Source organism: Helicoverpa armigera, chromosome 11 (genome assembly GCF_030705265.1).
Source record: "Helicoverpa armigera isolate CAAS_96S chromosome 11, ASM3070526v1, whole genome shotgun sequence".
Classification (NCBI taxonomy): Eukaryota; Metazoa; Arthropoda; class Insecta; order Lepidoptera; family Noctuidae; genus Helicoverpa; species Helicoverpa armigera.
In genome coordinates this window covers 11,648,078-11,668,689 of record NC_087130.1, presented here as the reverse complement: position 1 = coordinate 11,668,689, position 20,612 = coordinate 11,648,078, and the positions used below count along the sequence as shown (strand labels likewise).

General features: G+C 38.5%; 2 protein-coding genes across 2 annotated transcripts in view; one reads left to right on the top strand and one right to left on the bottom strand.

Annotated features, from left to right (window-relative positions):
* The window catches only part of LOC110375562 (E3 ubiquitin-protein ligase ZNRF1), an 88,377-nt gene that overhangs the window by 5,815 nt on the left and 61,950 nt on the right, over positions 1-20,612 (bottom strand). The window lies entirely within an intron of this gene.
* LOC135117537 (AT-rich interactive domain-containing protein 2-like) lies at positions 2,488-4,174 on the top strand. Its single transcript, XM_064036934.1, has 4 exons — positions 2,488-2,607; positions 3,075-3,242; positions 3,343-3,599; positions 3,753-4,174. The coding sequence occupies exons 1-4, from the start codon at positions 2,576-2,578 to the stop codon at positions 4,172-4,174; spliced, it is 879 nt and encodes a 292-aa protein (XP_063893004.1). The 5' UTR covers positions 2,488-2,575.

The window sequence follows — 20,612 nt, the reverse complement described above, 5'->3', positions numbered from 1 at the left end:
TTGCACATGCAAATTCAGAGTACTTCGATGGTCTATTGGTAACACGTCAATAACCACGCACTGTCTAGCATAAATACTCGGTGTTACCATAGAGTGAAGCATAGCTTAGAAGTACCACTGTCCACTATCGCCGTCTTTCAATGAAGAAATAATTGGAAAAGATCTTATTATTTTTGAACATTAAAGATGACTGGAAGTTATGATTTCCTGAACAATCAGGTGAATTCCATTTTGACTTATGTATTTGTACCCAAAAAGTGTAAACCTTCTGCATGTATTCATGTATCGTGAACGTTTTGCCTCGTCTGCGAGTGCACTAGACTGTGGGTAATAGTACTACGGGCTTAGCAGCTGGGGAGAGGGGACTTTTTTATTTAGAGACAATGGAAATACGTGGTTCTATCTACACTACACTAAGTAAAACCCAGCTTCTACTTTCATATACGAGTATTCTACCCTTGCACTATGAAATACTCCAAAAATCTATCCAAGTTAAATAACTTATTTAAATATCAAAAAGGACACCAATTTGTGGACCGTTCAAACTATTCTTGAAAGTGTAATCAAACTAACTCTAAATTATGCCGAAACTTACTTTATAAGTTACTCTGCTCAAGTTTAAGTGAGAGCAAACAAAGTTATCCAATGAAGTGACTTAGAAAATGCTTTTAAGATAGAGAAATATATTGGAAAATCGGCGGGATGTTTAGACAAAGAACTAGTGTATATTTGTGACGTCATAGAATATGAGCATTCCGTCGCTAGCACATGGTTGTTCACAACAATAACACGGCAACGGCTTGAACCCGCAGAGCGCGCAGTCCGGTCACGCGCGCCATAACTACGTGCTTTATGCTAAGTTTTACATCAAAAAATATAATGCTGCCGTGTGTGTCATGTTAAACAGATGTTAATAAAGGGTTTCCAAAACTATGTTTTATTTCAGACCCATTTACGGAAGGCAAAAGTCAAATCTTTGGCAATCGTATTGAATAACGATATAATTTACGACTTCCTTGGTCTCCTATCTTCTCTCGAAAAACACATTTAATTTCCTTACAGGTAAAAATAGAGTTAGAATTTCCTAGCTGCTATGTGCTCTAACTAATTGAAAGCAATTAACTGGCTTGTCGTAGCAGTGTGACAAAGTAACCAGTTCCCGACTGTTACACTACAATGCAGTATACGATTCAATGTAACTACCGCGTTGTAGCCGTTAGCAGTCTTGCACTTGTCGACGAAATGGATACTGGTCTTTTATACACGTCTTTAAAAGTAACTAGGACTAATCTTCGGAATCTAGATCTATATAATAGGACCATCTGGTCCTCAGACTCTGTCTTGTAGTTTTTATCAACACTATTTGGAATGAATAAATCACATTGATGAAAATCTTTCTGAAGATCAAATATTTAAGCTACCTAAGGTTTTTCTTCAATAGCAAACACTTTTAGTAAACCCGTAATGCGCCGAATAAAAAACAAACGAACTGACCCGTCCACAACATACTTCAGATGAACCAATTTACAGGGAGATTGCAAAAGTATTGCAATTTATTTTTAGGCAATTAAGCCTATTCTGGGCACAATTTTCTAAGCATTTTGACTTGACCAGCTTGGACTCTCTTTACGAATATTTTTTACTATTATCTCCTAACAGTTCTGTCTATATTTAAGTCTGTAATAATTTGACCATTTTGAAAACACGAAAATGATGATGCCAAATGATGGTGCCTGTGTGATTTTCCCTTGTAAGCCTTCTGAGTGTTCTCATGTGGTGTGTCTATCTGATCCGCAGTCCACACACGTTCGGCGGACACTGACGGCCGAGGCATTGTGCCTCTTACGGCCCGGCCCGGACTAACGACCGGCTGCAGCGCCCCACTCTTCAATTGATTATTGTTTTATATGTTTAGTGATCCACTCCATTCGTATTACTAATGTTCTACCAAAATATGTACCACCTAAGAGAGCTTTTAATCAAAAATCGTTTTATGTCCTTTTCTAAAATGCTGTCTGTAGTATTTTTTACGTAAGATTGACATGGAATTGGTATTTATATGTCTATTCATCTGGTTAGCCTTCAAGACGGCTAGATGGCTAAAAATAGCTCAAAAGGGTTCACTTCGTCTCGGCTGGTACTGAGGCAGTAATCGTGAAATTTAATAAAATGATTGTCTAAACAAACATTTTTGTAATAGATTAGAAATCATACCGACTAGGGAATTAGTTAACCAACATTTTTAATAGCACCTATTTTCAAAACAATAAGATTTCGATTCTCGTGACAAGTTACACAGAACTGTTGTCTTCGCAAGTTACATAAGCCGCCATCTCCGTAGTTTGGTGAAGTTGCAAGTACAACAACGTCGAGCACCCCTCGTCGCCTGCTAAACACTGAACACCTGGAGCGTCGATAACTAAAACAAATAACTTCACGGCACATAAATTGCTTTCGCAATGTTTGCGTAACAAGCCACTGAAATACATTACATACACGGAGAACACATCAGTGGCGGACTGTGGACAAGCCATACACAAACAGTATTCCTCATATAAAAACGTTCGCTTCACAAATGGATGTTGAGAAACAGCACGACAAACTTGGGTATGAATTATTTTGACAATATTTTGATTAGAAATCTTATCTTTGAAGGAAATTTTGGAGTCCTTAGTAATAGAAACGGGGTGATAATATATTTATAGTTTATAATTTTAGGCAGACTATTAACTGAAAATTACAACTTCTAATAAAGATCTGTTCTTTAATTTATTGTATAAACGAAAACTTTGATTGGTAGATTATTTTCAGACGCTATATTTATTGCTTCTGACGTAAGACATCGAAGTTTGCGATGACATCTATGAAGTTTCCCTACACATACACTGAAAGCATTTAAATATCCTGGATTGAACGAAAACGAAGCAAATACACTTGAACTAACAAATAACTCACTCCGCACATTCAATGTTTTTCTTCCAACTCCAGACTTAGTAAAATTAAATACGCTGCCAATGATGCCGAGAATAAAATTCTACGCCAAGACGAATTTTAAAGAAATGTTGTACTTTCAGATGTCCTCTGTTTATAACTCTGGCTCTGCTGACGATGATCCCGCTGAGCACAGGCTACATAGACTGCAGGATATCCTGCAGGAGATGCCACGAGAACACCGAGCACCCCTCCGTGCTGGAGGTCTACTGCGCCATGTGCGAGGAGTGCAAGCAGAGGCGGAGGGAAAGGTAAGCGCACAACAGACAACAGCTTTTATATTACACTATACTGAGTAAGTCAGAAGTAAATTCTTAATATTAGATGTAAAAACAGTTCTCAATTTCGAAGGATGGCGAATCGCACTCCTTCTAGAAGAATGACACCGACAACTGCTGCGCAATTGGTCAGAATGAGGGATGGCGTGTCCAACAGCGCCGAGGCGCGAGGCAAATATGTGCAGATATCGGGGAGCAAGGCATCCACAGCGCAATCAATAACTGAACAGGACTTGACCCAGACGTCGAAGCCGGTACAATCGCCACCAGTGCTGCATGTGCACCAGCATCCGAAACTCGCACAGAGAAATGCATACTACGGTCAAATGGGTAAGACAGCTGATGACTACCTAATTGAAGTTTGGAAAATGTTAGGAGTCAAGCTTTCAGATCTTTTCCCATCAAAGTTTCCCAAATAAACACCTGCAATAATTAACTGTTATTATTTGATCGCTATATCCTTATCCATTGTGTAATGATCAGACAGCGGGTACCCGGCGGGCTGCCCGACACCACCTATGTGCGAATCAGAGGAGCAGATACTGGTGTACCCGAGCCCGCCTCCCATCATGCCCAGCATGCCCAGCATGCCTGCCAGCACCACGACGACGACGACGACGACCACGCAGCCGACCCAGCCGCCGTGCCCGCCCGTGCACACCTGCAGGAAGAAGAAGCCGAGTATGCATGGCATGTCCTGCATGCCTTGCATGCCCATGTGCCCGTGCCCCATGTACCCGTACCCGCCGCAGCAGCAGCAGCTGCAGCAGCTGCAGCAGCCGCAGCAGCCGCAGCAGCCGCAGGCCGTGCTGAATCAACCCACCACGGCCGCCAGCAGTCAGGCAGGTCAGGATTACCACTACCTGTATGTCGGACTGCCAAAGAATGTCTTCAATACGAACTAGTCGTCTGTGTACATACTATAACATGGTTGTGCTACGTTAGTTTCATTGTACTTTTTTATGAGGTGGATGATAAAAGGTATTGTGTAACGATATTTCTATATTTTAATAAATAAACATAGTGGCTTTGTATTTATTTATTTCATGATTTCGACTTGGTGTTAGAAGTTTCTGTGTGAAACTCATTTTGGGCAGTGGTGCTTCTGCGATGTTTTTGCTTGCAGTGCCCGAGGACACGAACGTAACCATTACGTCTACGATAGTCGTATCGTGAGTCCCTGACCCGAAACTAGATAACCTATATGTTATGTCAACAGCTCATCAATTCATTTTGATACTTAAGAGTACTTGGCTACATTATATTGTGAACTCTACTAAATTTTATACATTATTTTTTATGATTCAGGTAGTGGCATTAATAAATTATACCTTTATTATATTCGATAAAATACACACATATACTAAAAAACACAGGAACTTATGCGGTATACTGGTGTTGTTGGTGTTTTTTGTCTTGTTGTACTTAGATTCTAACAAATGAATCCGTATCGTTAAATGTCAGGTGAAGTCCCCATGGCGTGACAAACCATACGTATTTTACGCGCGTTTGTATTTACGTCACAATGATTGGAACTGGTTCCGCAACTGTGTTATTAATGGATTCGGCAACTGCTTTATCAGATATAGTTTTAATTTTGTGACGTTTGGCGTACTAATATATTATCTAATTAAAAGACAACGAGTTTGTTTAAAGGCGTCAGGCTAGGAAAGTACTAGTACGATTTGACATTTTTAAATTGGTTTTGATATCTAATTCATGGGGGAAAGTTTGAGGCTATTCATATGTATATGTATGTGGCTATAAGGAGCTAAGTGAAAAGTGCTTTGTCATACATGACTGTTGTCCACAAAGAATCGATATGGATAGGATAAATGACTGCTGAAGGTTTATAACTAAGTATATTTTCGGACACAGTAATTTCAACAATAAATGAACAATTAATTCGTCGCTTTGCAGAAAAGCTTCCATAAGTATATTCATTACAGGTACAGAGTAAGGTTACTTAAAGGTCCGAGGACATATAGAGTCAAAACATACAGTAAATTCACTAATTAGGGTAATATATTCTGGGCCAGTGGTGGCTAATAGAATAAATTATTGAGCCAAAGCTTATTGAGGGGGAAAAGGACCTGAACATTTAATTACTACGAAGATAGTAGCCGTTGTAGAAATATGAGGCACTTAGTAGCCGAGCTAAATGGAGATGATAAAACTTCTACTACCCATAATTTGCTACCACAAGATAAGGAGGAAATGGAAAGGGCTGGGCACATGATAAGAACAAATTCCTTTACAGTATGAGAAAAATGGTAATTCCTCGCGCAACTGCTGCGACTCATATAAAACTCATCCTGCTTGACACAGTCACGTAAGTGGGCGCAAGTAGTGTGTGTCCTAGCCTAGGTCTAGCAGCCTGCAGCCAGTCGATCACTTGTTGAGTATCGCCATCGATCGCGGCGCTCGTGTGTCATCGGGAACACTCGGTATGTAGGTCACCATAGTTTCGGGATGATACGTCCTACTATAACTACTACACTGGATACAGTTTGGAACTATTGGTCACTGGCTAGCAGATAGGCCGTTTTACAAAAAACTATAGATATATGACACAGGTTTCAATCAAAGGCCAGTTTCCAGGAATAAATTCAAATGGTTATGAATTCAAAATTAAATAATACGAATACCAGAAACGTTGTTAATAATACAATGTTTATGTATTCTATTTGGTTAAGCGGTTTAATTAAAATAGCTAAAATATCATAAACTATTGGTTTTCCTTCATACATTGCATTTTCCTGTGGGCGGGGAATATAGTTTCCAATAAAATTGGCATACGGCAAACGAATATGACTATGAATTTTATTTGTACTTCCGATTAATCTACACTACAACCAGAATATTATCCCTAGACCAAAAAATAAATTAGCCGAGTAAGATATCATTGCAGGTGATTGGTAAAATACCAGGCAGGTCTTCAATACTATAAAAATGATATCGTGCCCCAGTCGACTCGCACAATACACTATAAACTATAAAACAATAACTTTAAAGGCAAACAATAGTCGTCAATAAAAAGTAATGCTCCGAGGTTCGTGAGCGGCGCTCGTAAGCGCCACCAGAGACGCTACACGCCTCGTCTTATATCTATCAATATCTTTACTACACCCTTATAACATAAACCTACTTTTAAATTCAAGAAACAAATTGATCGAATTCCTACAAACGTACTTGATACAGGACGACAGGCGTTCTAATTTCACACGTAATCGGAAGGACCCATCTGGGACAGGCGAAGCAACGCGACTTAACATGTATGTCGATAAGGAGGGACGCTGACTGATTGGATCTGGCTGCAAATTACCCGACCAAAGGCACATTGAGATGAACGCAATTATTGAATAAGTGAAAAAAAGTTCATTAAGAATTTGATTGAATACTAATCGATTTATAAAAAACTGAATGCGATTAGAATGTTCTGTAGACCAATCAATCACAAATTCGTAATTGTACTCAATAAATCGTGACAGAATATAGAGCACTCGTCCACAATGACCCGAATGGACAAAGTTTGAAATATATCAGTACATATTTACAAACGACGTACATGGACGAAGTTTTTTATTACTCTCTCCATCATTGTTTTGTGTGGATCGATATATTTGATCGAAGACAACGAACTATCAAACTGGGTGATCTTTATTATAAGTAACAATCATAAAATATTCTTTGATGATAACACCGACTCTAACATTACTCGCAGAGAAGTGGCAGGCTGTGGACGCAGTTGAATTTAAAATATACTTCTTCCTTTATGTCAGATAAGTTATTGGTGTCCATTTGGCCATCAAGTCAGTTTGCAAGCATGGATCTACATCAATTTGTATAGTATGGCATCATATCCCAACATGGCCGTCTTTATGTACCTCACAACTAACCATTTACATGTTATTGTTGGGCTACGGCGCGGGTACCTCGCCTCTAAATTTTCAATGGACGTTAAATTGATAACAAGGATCTTCGTACACAATGAAGGCTTTAGTATCAAACGCAAACTCGATAATTAATTAACAATTATTATTGAAAGGATTTTGTTTTTGTTACGGGAATTTTCCTCAATTTTCATTGTGCAGCGGAAAATAACTAACCACTGAAGTTTAAAATTGCTGATTTTATCTTGATTAATCACTTGTTTAATTAAAATGTAAAGTAGTACAGAGTTGAACAACACCATGGAATGCATACCATATAAAATCCTCCTGGGCGGGCGCCTTATTTGAGCACCATATGCGGAGTCCTGCTCAGCATCAGGCACACAGGTTCCTATTATAATACCCATCGCCACCATACCACTAGTCCGCACACACATCAGAAATTCACTATCACCTCATATTAAACATTACACTTGAGGACAAAAAAATGTCACACACATATTATTTTAAAAAGTCATCACTAAATGGGTACGATAAAGTTTGAATATAAAGTTGAGCAGTGGGACGTGCGTTCGGCGTAGATGTCAGAATGTAACTGGCTGTGGTTTGTTACCGGTGTGCTAGGTCGCGAGGTTCTCGTCACATTTGGCACGCAACTCGTGACGTCACGGCAGGCCAGCGCGCGTCACTTGCCCAGGACTACTTGGGCCATACCTGCCTTGAGCGTGCAAATAAGGCGATATTTATAGAGCCACTATACACAAGCGGAAAACTTGCCTGACTTTTACGTTTTTCTTTGCGTTGACAAAGGGTCCATAATTCACGACTTGGCATGACTATTTCTGGTTCTACTTGTACTCTTCGTAAGGTGACGTCAAGATGTTAATGAATGCTAATAGAAGAATTATTCGATATCGAGCTTAATGAAATCCTTATAGCGTTATTTGTATGCATAAGGATGTAATGAGACCAAAAATAATACATCAGATATACGGTTGGTGGCGTGTGTCGCAACATGATATGTCAGTCACGCGCCTGTGAGGGAACTTCTGACGGCAACTTAATGAAATGAAAGTGTCCCTGACTGTACTAATAAGATTCATAAGCGAATAACGCTCGTCCGGACGAAAATAGAAACGGATTTCAGTAATTTGATTTACGATGTAGGAACCGGACACAGCCATGGTTTACGTAAACCATGTAAACATGTGATGATGTTTTTATTTGTAACGAAAAAAACCGTTATTAGTAATTTCTTTGTATTGTTTTCGGTGTATTACGACATTGAGCATACGTCAGTCAAACAATATAAAACATGTAAGAGCTTGTCCACTACAATATTCTGACAATCATGGAATATAACGATTGACTACTTACATGAGTGTCAATGTTTGTACGCGTACAAATGTATGCTATTACCAACGTCAGGATCATAAACAAAACTTGTGCAAACAGCAAGGCAATGACATTAAAAGCGAAACGAATCATTTGTCTTTTCAACTTTTAAGTACCCAGTTGCGTAATACATATATTTTTCAGATTTTCACAATGGAAATAACAGCATCTGAATCAACAAAATATGAAGATTACATAATAAGCTTCAAAATGACTTGTAGATGACACTTAGTTGTATAACTAAGTAGGCACAATGGACGAGGGAGAGGCGAAGCTTGGTGAAAGCGGTAGTTAAACAGCCTCAAGCAGGAAAGGTTAGGTGTGAAGGCGTCGCGTGCAGCTAATGTCTGGTCGACCTGGCACAGATCTAATACCCCTGTTATTCAAACCGAGTAGCTCCAACAAAGTGTTTTAAGAAACTTGAATGCCATTCAAGTTTTCTATACAGAAGTAATGTTGAACGAATGTTGACAGACTTGTGTGACCTCGCTGCATGATGAAATGAAAACGTCTGCGCCAGTTACATGGACAATACTCCACACTTGAATGGCAGCCGAAACATGCAGAATACATGTGACGGATCCGAGAAGTTTTTGAGAGTCGTTTCATAACTGCACATTTTAAAGCCCATATTCATTTGCCAGTTCCTCCGTACATATTATATTACCCTATTACACTGTCAAGAATAGTCAAAGTTAAGTCATAAACACCCATTTATGTTGAAGTATATCTTAAGAATATGGGTAGGGGTATGTCAATCCTGAATGAATGGAGTTCAGGCAGTGTCTACCACTAAACATCCCAATATTAAATGGCATATTGGATCATTATAATCTGCAGTTTTGTTGAGCTCAATATAACTTAATGTAAAACCTTGTGCATTGAAGAAAAAAAAACCTTGTTAAATAATAATACAAAATGAGCGTTCAATTACTGGAAGCACTCGCTCGGTCTAGAAAGGCAGCAAATAAGCAGCAGGGCTCAGCCACGAGGCTTGTTATCTGCTATCAACTTGAGCACATAATGATCACCCTTAAGGGACCGCTGTCATTTGCGCAGCCGTCAATGAGGTACGTCGACACGCAACCGCTAGACCCAGCCTTTCACGGACAAACTACAAATAAACATAAAGAAAAACCCAGTATCTTAGCACTGTATTATGAAGGAATAAATGTTATTTATTTTTACATTATGTGGAGCAGAGACCATGTGGTTCATCCTCTCGTTGATTATAATAATAATTTATTTTTATAACCCTAATAGCTAAGCTGTGTTACAATTTGTCTCCATATTTTCTTGGCTTCCTTTTATGTGTTTTTATATGGCTTGGGAAGCTTGGCACCAGGAGCTATTTCAATTAAATCAGTGCTTAAAAATAATATACAAACATCTATTATGTATAAGCACAATTGAAAAAAGGCCTCTTTATACACAAAAGCCATTCAAATAATCTATTATGTAGAGAAGCAAAAGATGGTACGATGTAAAAAGTAATCAGTTGCGACGTAATTTCGGTTATAAATCTTCCGTATCAAACAATTACATTTTCATCTTTGAGCAAACGTAATTCGCCATCATTCATTCGGAAAGCACAATTGTATAACAAATAAAGACCATAAATAAAACGAATACACAAATGAAAATTGTATGCGTACATCGATCGGGCAGTTTTCATTGGCCTCAAGTGTACGAGGAAAGATGAATACGGAACCATTGGTGGAATGACGTGGCTGTCACGGGAAAGTTGGAACGATCAATCTGACCTAGGGAACCCTAAAAGGGACAAATTACTTCAATCTGGGAAGTAAATCAAAGTGATGCGGATTGTCTGAGTCTGGCAAAGTTGCGTTATATTCGTATCCGAGAGAATTAATATGTATGTTCTTTATGTACGAGTATCGCGAGGCAGATGCGGCTCTTGTGAGACTAAGTAATCACTTGCGGTAACTTAGTGGCGTGTTGCTACCAACTTAAGTTTAGGAGCTAATTCGAAAAGATAGCCAACATTAGTAAAATTAACTTGGAAAAATTACAGCACTATACGTGTGCATGTATGATCTTTCTACCTCTAGAATATCGTCATGTAAGCGTCGCAGCTAACACCGGTCCCGATATATGCACCAGTAAAATTTTATGGAAACTAAATTTGAATTGTATCGATAGTCGATAGAGTGAACGTTCGCATTGTTTCTCCAAGCGAAAACTTATCGATAGTGACGGGAATAGCACGAATAGAACCTTATTATATGTCATTGAACTGGCATCGTAAATATCTTGAATGAGGTGATTAGGTAGTTTGAATGTGGTGAATTATCTCGAGGAAAGCAAGAGATTCGTTAGTCGCAATTGTACTAGGTATAGCACAGCATGTCGGTGACGTCGCGACAAATTGCCGCCATTATCGCAATAGGGTATATTAATGTACGCTGTGTACGCCGGGGTGATTGTGGTCAACCTATCACTTAGATGTTTGCGTGGAAAGCGTCTCGTGATTATAATGGGTACCTCGGAAAATAACAGTCCACGCGACTCGAAGAGGGAAATAATACCAAGGATAATTTAGCTATATTTTACTGCGTTAGTAGTTCATGTGATGACGGCAAAATAATCGAGTTTGTCTCGACTCGTATAAGGAAAAAGGCGTGCCCTACCGGTACACAACGCTAAGACATTCAAAGTCACAAAAAGAATCTGTTTCATTCTTATTTTCCTTGTTGATTATACATTCAGTTTTATTTATATTTTTGACGACGCAAACTGATAATCGCGGAAGCAGATCTCAAAAACGTATTTTAAATAGATTTAAAATCAACTTCTTAAAGTATCTCAGAGTCCAAATAAACAAACATTTCTTCACAATTTTAGATAAAGTGACGTAGCTATGTCAATGAACGAACATCGGCCCATTTCCATAGTGACAGACACACAGACTCGTAAACAAGTGTGTTTGTACAATGACATGCGTACGAGTCACTCCCGGCTTAATATAGCCCGACCTTAAGGCCACTGAACCACTGGAGGGTCTGCGAATAAAGAACCATGAGATATGGTAATAACCTCACAATATTGCCTTCTGTCTGGCTGTTTATTGATTTATTTCGTCTGATGTCTAGCTAATCTAATATTAACACAAAAACAAATAAGATGAAAGAAAAATATATAGTGAAAGAGTCTGCGCTCTTTCATATGCAAACAAGACTTTAAAAAGGTCACCTATAAAGCCCTAAAATTCCTAAGTACAAAAGCAATTAACGAAAAAATATTTAAGCAGAACAAGGCCTAAGTATGAATATTAATTATAATCAACAAAGACGTAAAGGAAGAAAGTTTGTTAAAAGCATTTTAATTATAATTTTGTTAAAACCTAGGCTTAGGTGAGAATAAATACTGAAGAAATTATTCATAACTATGCAAAATATTTTCAGAAAACATAACCTTACAATTAGCCTATTGAAAGCAAGATTACCATGACCGAACACGCATAAGTCAAATCAAAAACAAATAAAAACCAAGTTCAGAGGTCGACTCTATACATTTCGGGAAGTCGGAAGTCATTACCACTTCACTACGGCCCAAATCTACATTTCGAACTTTCGATATTTACAATCATGTTTTCGCAAATATTTATAGCCAGCATTTCAGTAAAAAATGACTTTGAGATAAAAACCCGCATCATTAAAATTAAAAATGCCGGCTGCGTTTGCGTACGTGCTGAGTACTCCGCGGAAAGTTTGTTCAACAAGCCGAAACTAACAAGTTGTAGGTACGTAAGCCATCCCTTTTAACTAGGCAGGCATGGATCTCTGGAGTAATGGCACAAAAGTCCAATAACTCCTGGGTATTGATCAGCAGTTATTGCAATAGGAGAGCTGGCCAGCGGGCCGTGCGCTCGCGGGTCACTCGCTCCAATTAAAACATTTCAGATATCAACGCCTGCGTTTATAGGGGATGGATTTCGGGTTAATACTGCTTTGATTTTTTTCGTTGAGGAGCTAGACGAAATTCAGATCTCGGAAGTGGGACGGTTGCAAAGAACCATTAAGTACATACCATTAAACATGAGTCATCTGCGAGAAAAACAAGAGATTTCAGAAAAGCGAACGCAATCTAAAATAAAATTACGGTATTCCTCTCCAAAAGCACTCAATCCCTAAATCCGTCGCAAGCCAGTACAGATGTGTGAATGGCGCGACATTAAAACATGACACACGCCAGTTAGCGAGTCGACGTAATTGAAACACATCGGAGCACTCGCTAATGCGACTCATAGAATCCCGCAAAACGCTCGTACGACCGACTTCATTTCAGCGGCTTAACCAGCGGCGGCATGTAGGCCTCCGCTCACTTCGCTTCATATTATGTCATATTTCACAAAAGTTTTCGCGTTTTACACGTCAAATATAATTTGATGGGACCGCATTTTGAATCCTCTTGCGGTTTTATTAAATTTGTACGTTGTAAGTTTGTCTGATATGAAAGTTTCGTATCAGTGTGATTGGCTGGTTTATTTCATTTGGGCTTATATCTGATAAAAGGTTTTATACTAATTGGATGAGCCGATTTCATACAAGAACGTTGCGTACTTACTTTTATTTTATCGATCTTCACTGAAATAGAATTGAATAGAAGTTGCATCAGCTATTTCTATTTTAATGTTAAGAGAAATATGTTGGAGTGAAGTTTAAACTCAATTTTATGCTCGAGTAGAATGCGCAGCGCTATCGGTGCGCGTTGCTATCTTGCTTCACATTAGTTCAGCTCGAGGTTTTACCGTAAAGGAAGAAAACGGTAGAATTTTAAGCTTTGACTGCGGGTGAAATATTTTCAATGCTTTATCAAAAGTCTGTAAAAGGAAGCTAGTGCACACTACACAGAAGCTTTAGGAATAGTTCCGTAAGGAAATATTGCAGAAAATACCTTTATGCATTTAAACTTTAAGCGATTGAATTTATAGCATACAGAATTTGAAGTATGCGCTGTTAGGAATAAGGCATCAAAAAGATTTGATATTAACAAAAGTTAAAACAACTGTACACAGCTGAAAGCAAATATATAAAGCGAAGTAAGCAAAGCTCCCACAATGAGTAATGAGGATCTGGCCGCAAGTGATAGGTCCCTCGCTGTCAATACTCGAGGTTCCTCTGGCACCCCCTGCATGGAGGGATTACTTTGTTCCGGAACCCCTCCTGGTATTAATACGTCACTGGTATCATTTCACGGAGCAATTTCCTTGTGCCAGAGATACATAAGTATTTGGATTGCAAAAATATTCTATTTTTAGGCAGAGAACAGTGTTTGATTTCGTTTATTTTTATGTAAGTAGTTCAAAAAGCACTGTATCTTTTTTTAACTAGAATTAGGTAATAATTCGATTCTAAGATAATTCAGTTTAGCTTTGACAAAATATTTTCATAACATTTGAATAGTAACTAAATTATAATAAAGATAACATTAAATATTGAATCAAGCAAACGATCCTTTACATTAAATAAAAACGTCTAAACAACAAACATCTTTAGCCAAAATAATGGAATTTATAAAAACAAGGACAAAACATTTTGAAGCCGGTGCGGAAACTCACGAAGCCCTCAAAACTGGAGAGTTTAAACTGAAGTGAAACGGGAACAATCAGCATAATTAAACTGCCTTTACGCATTATTTCACCTGGCTTTTTAATTTGTCTCTTTATTTTTTGACCTTTACAAAGCCTTTCTATTAAATGGTTTAAAAATGGACACCAAATTGGTTTTAGAAAATCACCTACATTGTAATACCCTGTATTTCGGTTTGTAATTCCTAAAAGCCCAAACAATGATTGTGTTTTCGGAAAGGAATCCGGTTTTATTTCGGGAGCGGAATTGCGAGATCGTCATTTATCGGGTCATGGGGCTTAACGCCATCATTGGCACGCTATGAGAGGGCAACAGTCGCCAAATCACGATCCTTCTCTCCAAAGGGATCAGAGGCGACAATTGTACCAAATTCTTGCTACAAATCTAATTCAGTGCAAGGATAATGTAAAATGTCCAGGTATTAACGAAGTCCAGTTTCAAGTCCAGGTCAGAACAACAGAATTTTAACAATATCACCGAGGCCAGCGTTAACAATGTGGACTTTTAAAAATTGAATTACTATAACAAAAGCTGAAAGTGGAACGCGTCCATTAAAACGAGATTACCAAACACACTATTGTGAAAATACTGAAAAATAATCCAAATTTAATATTTTACTGGATAAAGCTATATTGTATGAAAACATAAGCGAAGTCACTGATGCTAGTTAAACCAGATGCAGATGAGTTATGGCACAAGGATATATAAGTTTTCAGACTAACCAAAGGTGTATAATAAATCTACAAAAAATATTATCTAAAGCCCGTACCAGGAGATAGTATCAGTAATGGTGAAGTCAAAGCGATCGATACAATCAAATTAGTATACACACGTATTATATTTATGGGTAGTGATAGGAAACATGCATATGTATGTGAAAGGGTAGCAGGCCCGATATGTATTGCAAGATTAGCAACTATGGTAGCACACATAGATAAATAATACTATAGAAATTGTTGCTCATGAGAATGGAATCTACGAACCAGTAGCAATTTATGTAGTTTTTTGAATAATTTCATAATCTTCGGATTAGGGCATGCAATTTCGGTAAAACAAAAATTACCGGTAAAAAATCGGTAATAAAAATATTTTTACCGGTAAACCGGTAAAACTGTAATTTCTGTATTTTTTTTTAAATGTGATATTATAACAATAAGATTGGGTGGTCTTAAAGCAAAAACTAAATAAATATGTAAAGTATAAGGTGGTAAACGTTTTTTGTGACGTGGGCCGTAACAAAAAACATGTCAGTACCATCCGTACGCGATGTCGCCGACAAAATGCAAGAGAAACGGCTGCGATGGTACGGACATGTAAAAAGGAGTGACACCTGAGGACATCGGTAGTGTGAATGTGATACCCAATCTCAATATACCCTGTCAAAGGCGCAAAGGCAGGCCGAAACCGTGGTGGTTGAGTGTCGTAATGAATGACATGAAAATCTGCGAACTCGAAGAGGAAGATGTCTATTCAGGAGGATAGAGCGAAGTGGAAGAAGGAAGATACGGAAAGCCGACCCCGTCATTAAAAATATATTTTTTTACGGTAATTCTTAACGTTTATCCCATGATAAACGTTAAGAATTACCGTAAAAAAATATATTTTTAATTGAGGTGAAAGCCCTTTTTTATGTTAAATCGTCAAATGACAGACTCTTTCTGTCTAAAACCCATGTTTTTTAGTAGGCGTTTTATGGACCAGAGTCGCGGTAACTCTTTCGAACAATCCCGCAGCCCCGGCAGGCCTTGGCCCTGCTGGGCCCCACTGGGTTTGCTGACATCTCCCTGAGGAGCCCGTGGAACAACGCCAAGCGCCCGCGGACACGGGTCTGTTGTCTATGCAGACGGTGGAACGATGAGCCACCCGAACTCAAAGCCCACAGACCGACGCCTATGGTGGCCGGGAGTTGTCTCTCGACCCTTGGCGCCCGTGGTGTCTTCCTGGTCCACTACAGCGGCTGGGATGAGAGGTGCTACTCGCAGTCGCTCCGCCGTCTCCTTCTCGAGCATGACTGCTTCCAGAAGGAGACGACGGCTTCTCATTCCCTCAAGCTCCGGACCATGGCTTGAACCAGGGAAGGACGCGAAAGGTCGCCGCTGCCTATTGCCTCGACGACAACACGGCGGTACCCTTCCCAAGCAGTGCACACCTGGACTGTGTGCTCCACCGTGTCCTCAGTGCTGTCCGCAAGGTGGTGAAGTAAAAGCTCTTGCTCAGTAAGGTCATAGAGTAGGTAAAATAAGCATTAGCTTCTTTGTACCTAGTATGAGCTGACAGCTATGAGGAAAAACAGAATAACCGAATGAATACAATTTGTTTAGATTTTATAAATTAAGATGAGAAAGAAGATTTGTATCTAACCTAGAGATAGTTAAGGACACACAAGTTTACTTTCCTAAAAAGAGAAAGAAGATTTGTATCTAACCTAGAGATAGTTAAGGACACACAAGTTCACTTTCCTAAAAAACACCAACTTTAAAACTCTTACAATACGTAATGTATGCAACATTACATTATATTAAAGGTACATAACAAAGATTTGACGTTAAATGAACAATTGCTATATTTTATCAGAAAAACGTAAAACCCGGTAAATTACCGGTTTCATATTATTTTTACCGGTAATTTAAAACTCGCAAAAATGGGCGATTTACCGGTAAAAACGAAACCGGTTAACCGGTATTGCATGCCCTACTTCGGATTGATCATGATTACATTTATGAGTTTCAAAAACCCCGGTTCTGTAAACACGTTAAACGGTTAATTTCCAGTGTTATTGTTGACTTGCATTTACAAAATCAACGTAAGATAAAATAAGCTTTAATTTATAAAACACTTCCTTAATAATTCATTTATATCAAGATGAATATCACTACAAGAAACATATAAAAAGACACAAGATTGTGTTACTCCGAGGTAAATGCGTTCCTTATTTTAATATTTTTCATGTCTTGGTAAAAAATCGAAAATGTCTGCCAGTTGTGTTGGGCACAAGGAACGATATAATATGTTCTTCAAAATAACTGGAAATTAATCTTCCATTGCTAGGTAATTAACGGTCTAATTGTGAGTCACGTATTTGTAAATAATTTCCAGGCTAGAATCTAGACGCTTTTTAGTTATTTCGAGCTCAGAAACTAGAAATCCTAGACTTCAGTCGTTTTGTTAGAGACAAATGGTAATTTGTTCTATCTGAAAATAACTTTAGTCCATTTAATGTAGAAACAAGTGACGTTTAAATATCTTTTTTGTCAGACATTACAGCATCACTTGACTGGCACTTGTAAAATATTCACAATTATTAAGTCACTCTTCATTTATTCGCTCTCGTCTCGGAGCGACAATATTTTAATAAAAATACCTTCTACGTTAGCTGAATAACATTCACTTTGTTTCATATACACATAACCTTTTATCCATTAGTGAAATAAAAAATACCGCAACTACTTTTAACCCAACGTACATTCAAAAGCAAAAAGTTTAGTTATTCATAAAATAACGAACCCTATTCACAAATATGGAAATTCATGAAAAAGGTTCGTTTTTTTTTTAATATTTCGCAGCGGTGTGTAGTGATAAAAGGCGGAAACTATCCGGCGCCGGATGCGGTCCCGCCCGCCCCCGCCGCGCTGCCGGAAGCGGAAATAAAGACACCGAACGACACCTTCGGGCAACGACCGACATACAGCCAGACTCCTATATGCGTACAACTTGTTACTCCGCCTGGGGAGTTTTTTTGCATATATTTTTTTTAAAGACTTCTGTGTAGGATCTCGTTATAGTCAAGCGTTTGTTTGCGGGGTATTTATTTTGTCACAATGTTATTTACTTATCGGGGTTGATACTAACCCTTGCGTTACTCAAATAATAATAAATACCAAAATGATCAGTTATTAGCACAAATCTATTGAGGTTATAGTGACGTACACCCAGCTGGGTCAACTAATAGGAATCAATGTATCCCGCATAGCCGGACACAGACTACCCCGAGTGGGGCTAATGGCCGCTGGCTGCAGGCTCTATCGCAGCTTAATTAAATCCACCGGCTAAGGGGCTTCACTTAAGCACCAACTTCACAGATACTTCAAACAAAAGTCCCCAGATGTGAACTTTACAGACGTTCAAAAGTGTTAAAACTACTACATTACCGGATCAGATGGTTCAGAAAAAAACTGACAGAACTTCTGCTGAGAACAAAGGAATAATATAAAAGAGCAGTCGTTTAGAACCGTGAGAAACTGAAGACTGACCTATTTTATTATATTAAGTTGAATTTAGTTTTCAAAGTGTAGAAACTTTAAGAGTAAAGAATAAATTTCACACCTAATGTGCAAAAAGATAAAATGTCATTGTGGATATTCACTGACTTATGGGAATGTTGAATTCTAATGCGATCATCTATGCTGAATAATTTCAAGCTAATAAAGTGGTAGAAAAATCACGAACAAAAAAATAAAACTCAAAATCTCGATAAATAAGACATTCAAAGGACCCGCTGTCCTGAAAAACTTCAAAACAATATGAAATACACACAAATCAGTTCTGAGAAATATTAATTTAGAAACTGGAATGTTCAGATTACACCTGCCTTTCCACAGCGTATTCAGACGTTTTTATTTTAAGGTTGTCTGAAGGAGATCGCCGATTGCGGTAGCCTGGCGTTTATATTGCTCTTAAATAATCATAATTTATAGCTTCCTTTCATTCGACGCATTACTAGTAAAGTACTTTATCTGTCAAAACAATTTTCCTCATTTAAGAAAACAGAATACATATAAAAGTGTCCATCGTTTGAAGCCGCGTACACAAACAACAAATGGTTTCGACTAAGCAACAATCAGATATTTATGCACCAATAAACCTCTACGGAATGAATATCGAAGATTTTACTGCAAATAAAAGTCGGGAGGACGCGTTCAGGAAATTCCTACAATAACACAACCAAACGAAAATTTCATGTATTTCTGTACCCTTCGCCAAGAATTCGCCTTGAGATACTTTTTTTAAGAAAATACTTCTTATACAATTTTCCACTGTGGGAGTTTTTAATTAAATATAATTGTGTTTGTTACGGCATGCTTTGTTTAAGGTCAGATCGACACTTAGCATTCATTTTGTTTAATAACGCTATAGTACGGGTAATATTAGTATTATTTAATAAAGTCAATCACGCCAAGTCGTGGAATTATTGACTGCACGCAATTCACGCATTCAACATTATAAGTTACATTGTTTAATGTTGAGCAAAAATTAATCAAAACTTATTCAAAACTCCTCAGGTGGAAAGCCTGTCTCTGTTTTGTTGCGGTGCCGCTTAATCTTAGTCATATTAGTGTATTCTCAGCTGAATAGTAGCTTTTATAACCTAACGTGGTGATTAATATGATTAGTACCTTTGTACCTGGCACTTAACTGTTCAACGATTCATGAAACCACAGTCAGTTAGATAACGTCAGTAAAATTGAACAGCACTGAGTGTTTATTATGAATGAGTAGAATCCGCGACACCTCGCCTGAGGGCTATTTGTATAGGAACAACATCAGTTATTGAAGATGTTTGTGTCGGAGGGCTCGAGTGCGGCGACGCGAGCGGCCGCGACTGGCGCCCGGCGGCGACTGCCGCGCGCCCCGGCACCCGGGAGCGTGGAAACCCCAGGAAACAACGAGGGTGCATTTATAAAATGAGCCTTTAACGGTGAAATATACGAACGAAACAAGACGCGTTTTTCTCTCCGAATAATATTTAATTAAAACAAAGGTGCAGTTAGCGGGAATTTACGGAATAATCACCGTCGAGGATTTATTTACCGCTTAATTAACTAGTTTGCTTCGTTTTGTTTCTTTCCCTGGTATTTGGGTCGAAAGCATTTTGTTTTTGGTATGCAATGAGTTAAATAGAAATGAAAATATCCGGGAAACTCTGTGCAACCGTTTCTAAAAAAATATGTCTGTTGAACGCACATTTAAGGCTTTTATCTCGACTGCGAAGAAAGGTTAAAGGAATACCTCCCGCGAACATAAACAACACAATGTTTTCGCAGTTCAGCCATATTTCTTCACTAAAGCTTTTCTCTGGGAGTTTTAATAGGCGCTGCTGTGAAGTTAGACATCGCTACATTTCGCGAGCGGTAAGTTTCAGCAATTAAACATGTGTTCGCATCATATTCCAGTAAAATTAGGCGTTGTTTGTAATTACCAGTAACATTCGGCAACCGTAAATAAACAACCTTTGAGCTTTAATTTTTCCTGGTAGCGTGAATCAGAGTTTTCTCTCGGAATTGAGACGTTGCACGCTCCCCCTTACGTATGCAATACAAATCTGACATGCTGATGACGTGGATGGTATTTCAAACGAACCTCACTTTCATGTGGTTGATATTTGACTAGAATGCCTCGAAGAGCAGTGGAGAATGGGACTAGGCTACTGAATGTTCGTGTTTGTC

Excerpts from the sequence above, each read along its gene's own strand:
- LOC135117537 (XM_064036934.1), top strand. The coding sequence starts at position 2,576 with ATGGATGTTGAGAAACAGCACGACAAACTTGG. Across the intron at positions 2,608-3,074 it reads AAACAGCACGACAAACTTGG|ATGTCCTCTGTTTATAACTC; the intron begins GTATGAATTATT and ends TTGTACTTTCAG. Across the intron at positions 3,243-3,342 it reads AAGCAGAGGCGGAGGGAAAG|GATGGCGAATCGCACTCCTT; the intron begins GTAAGCGCACAA and ends TCAATTTCGAAG.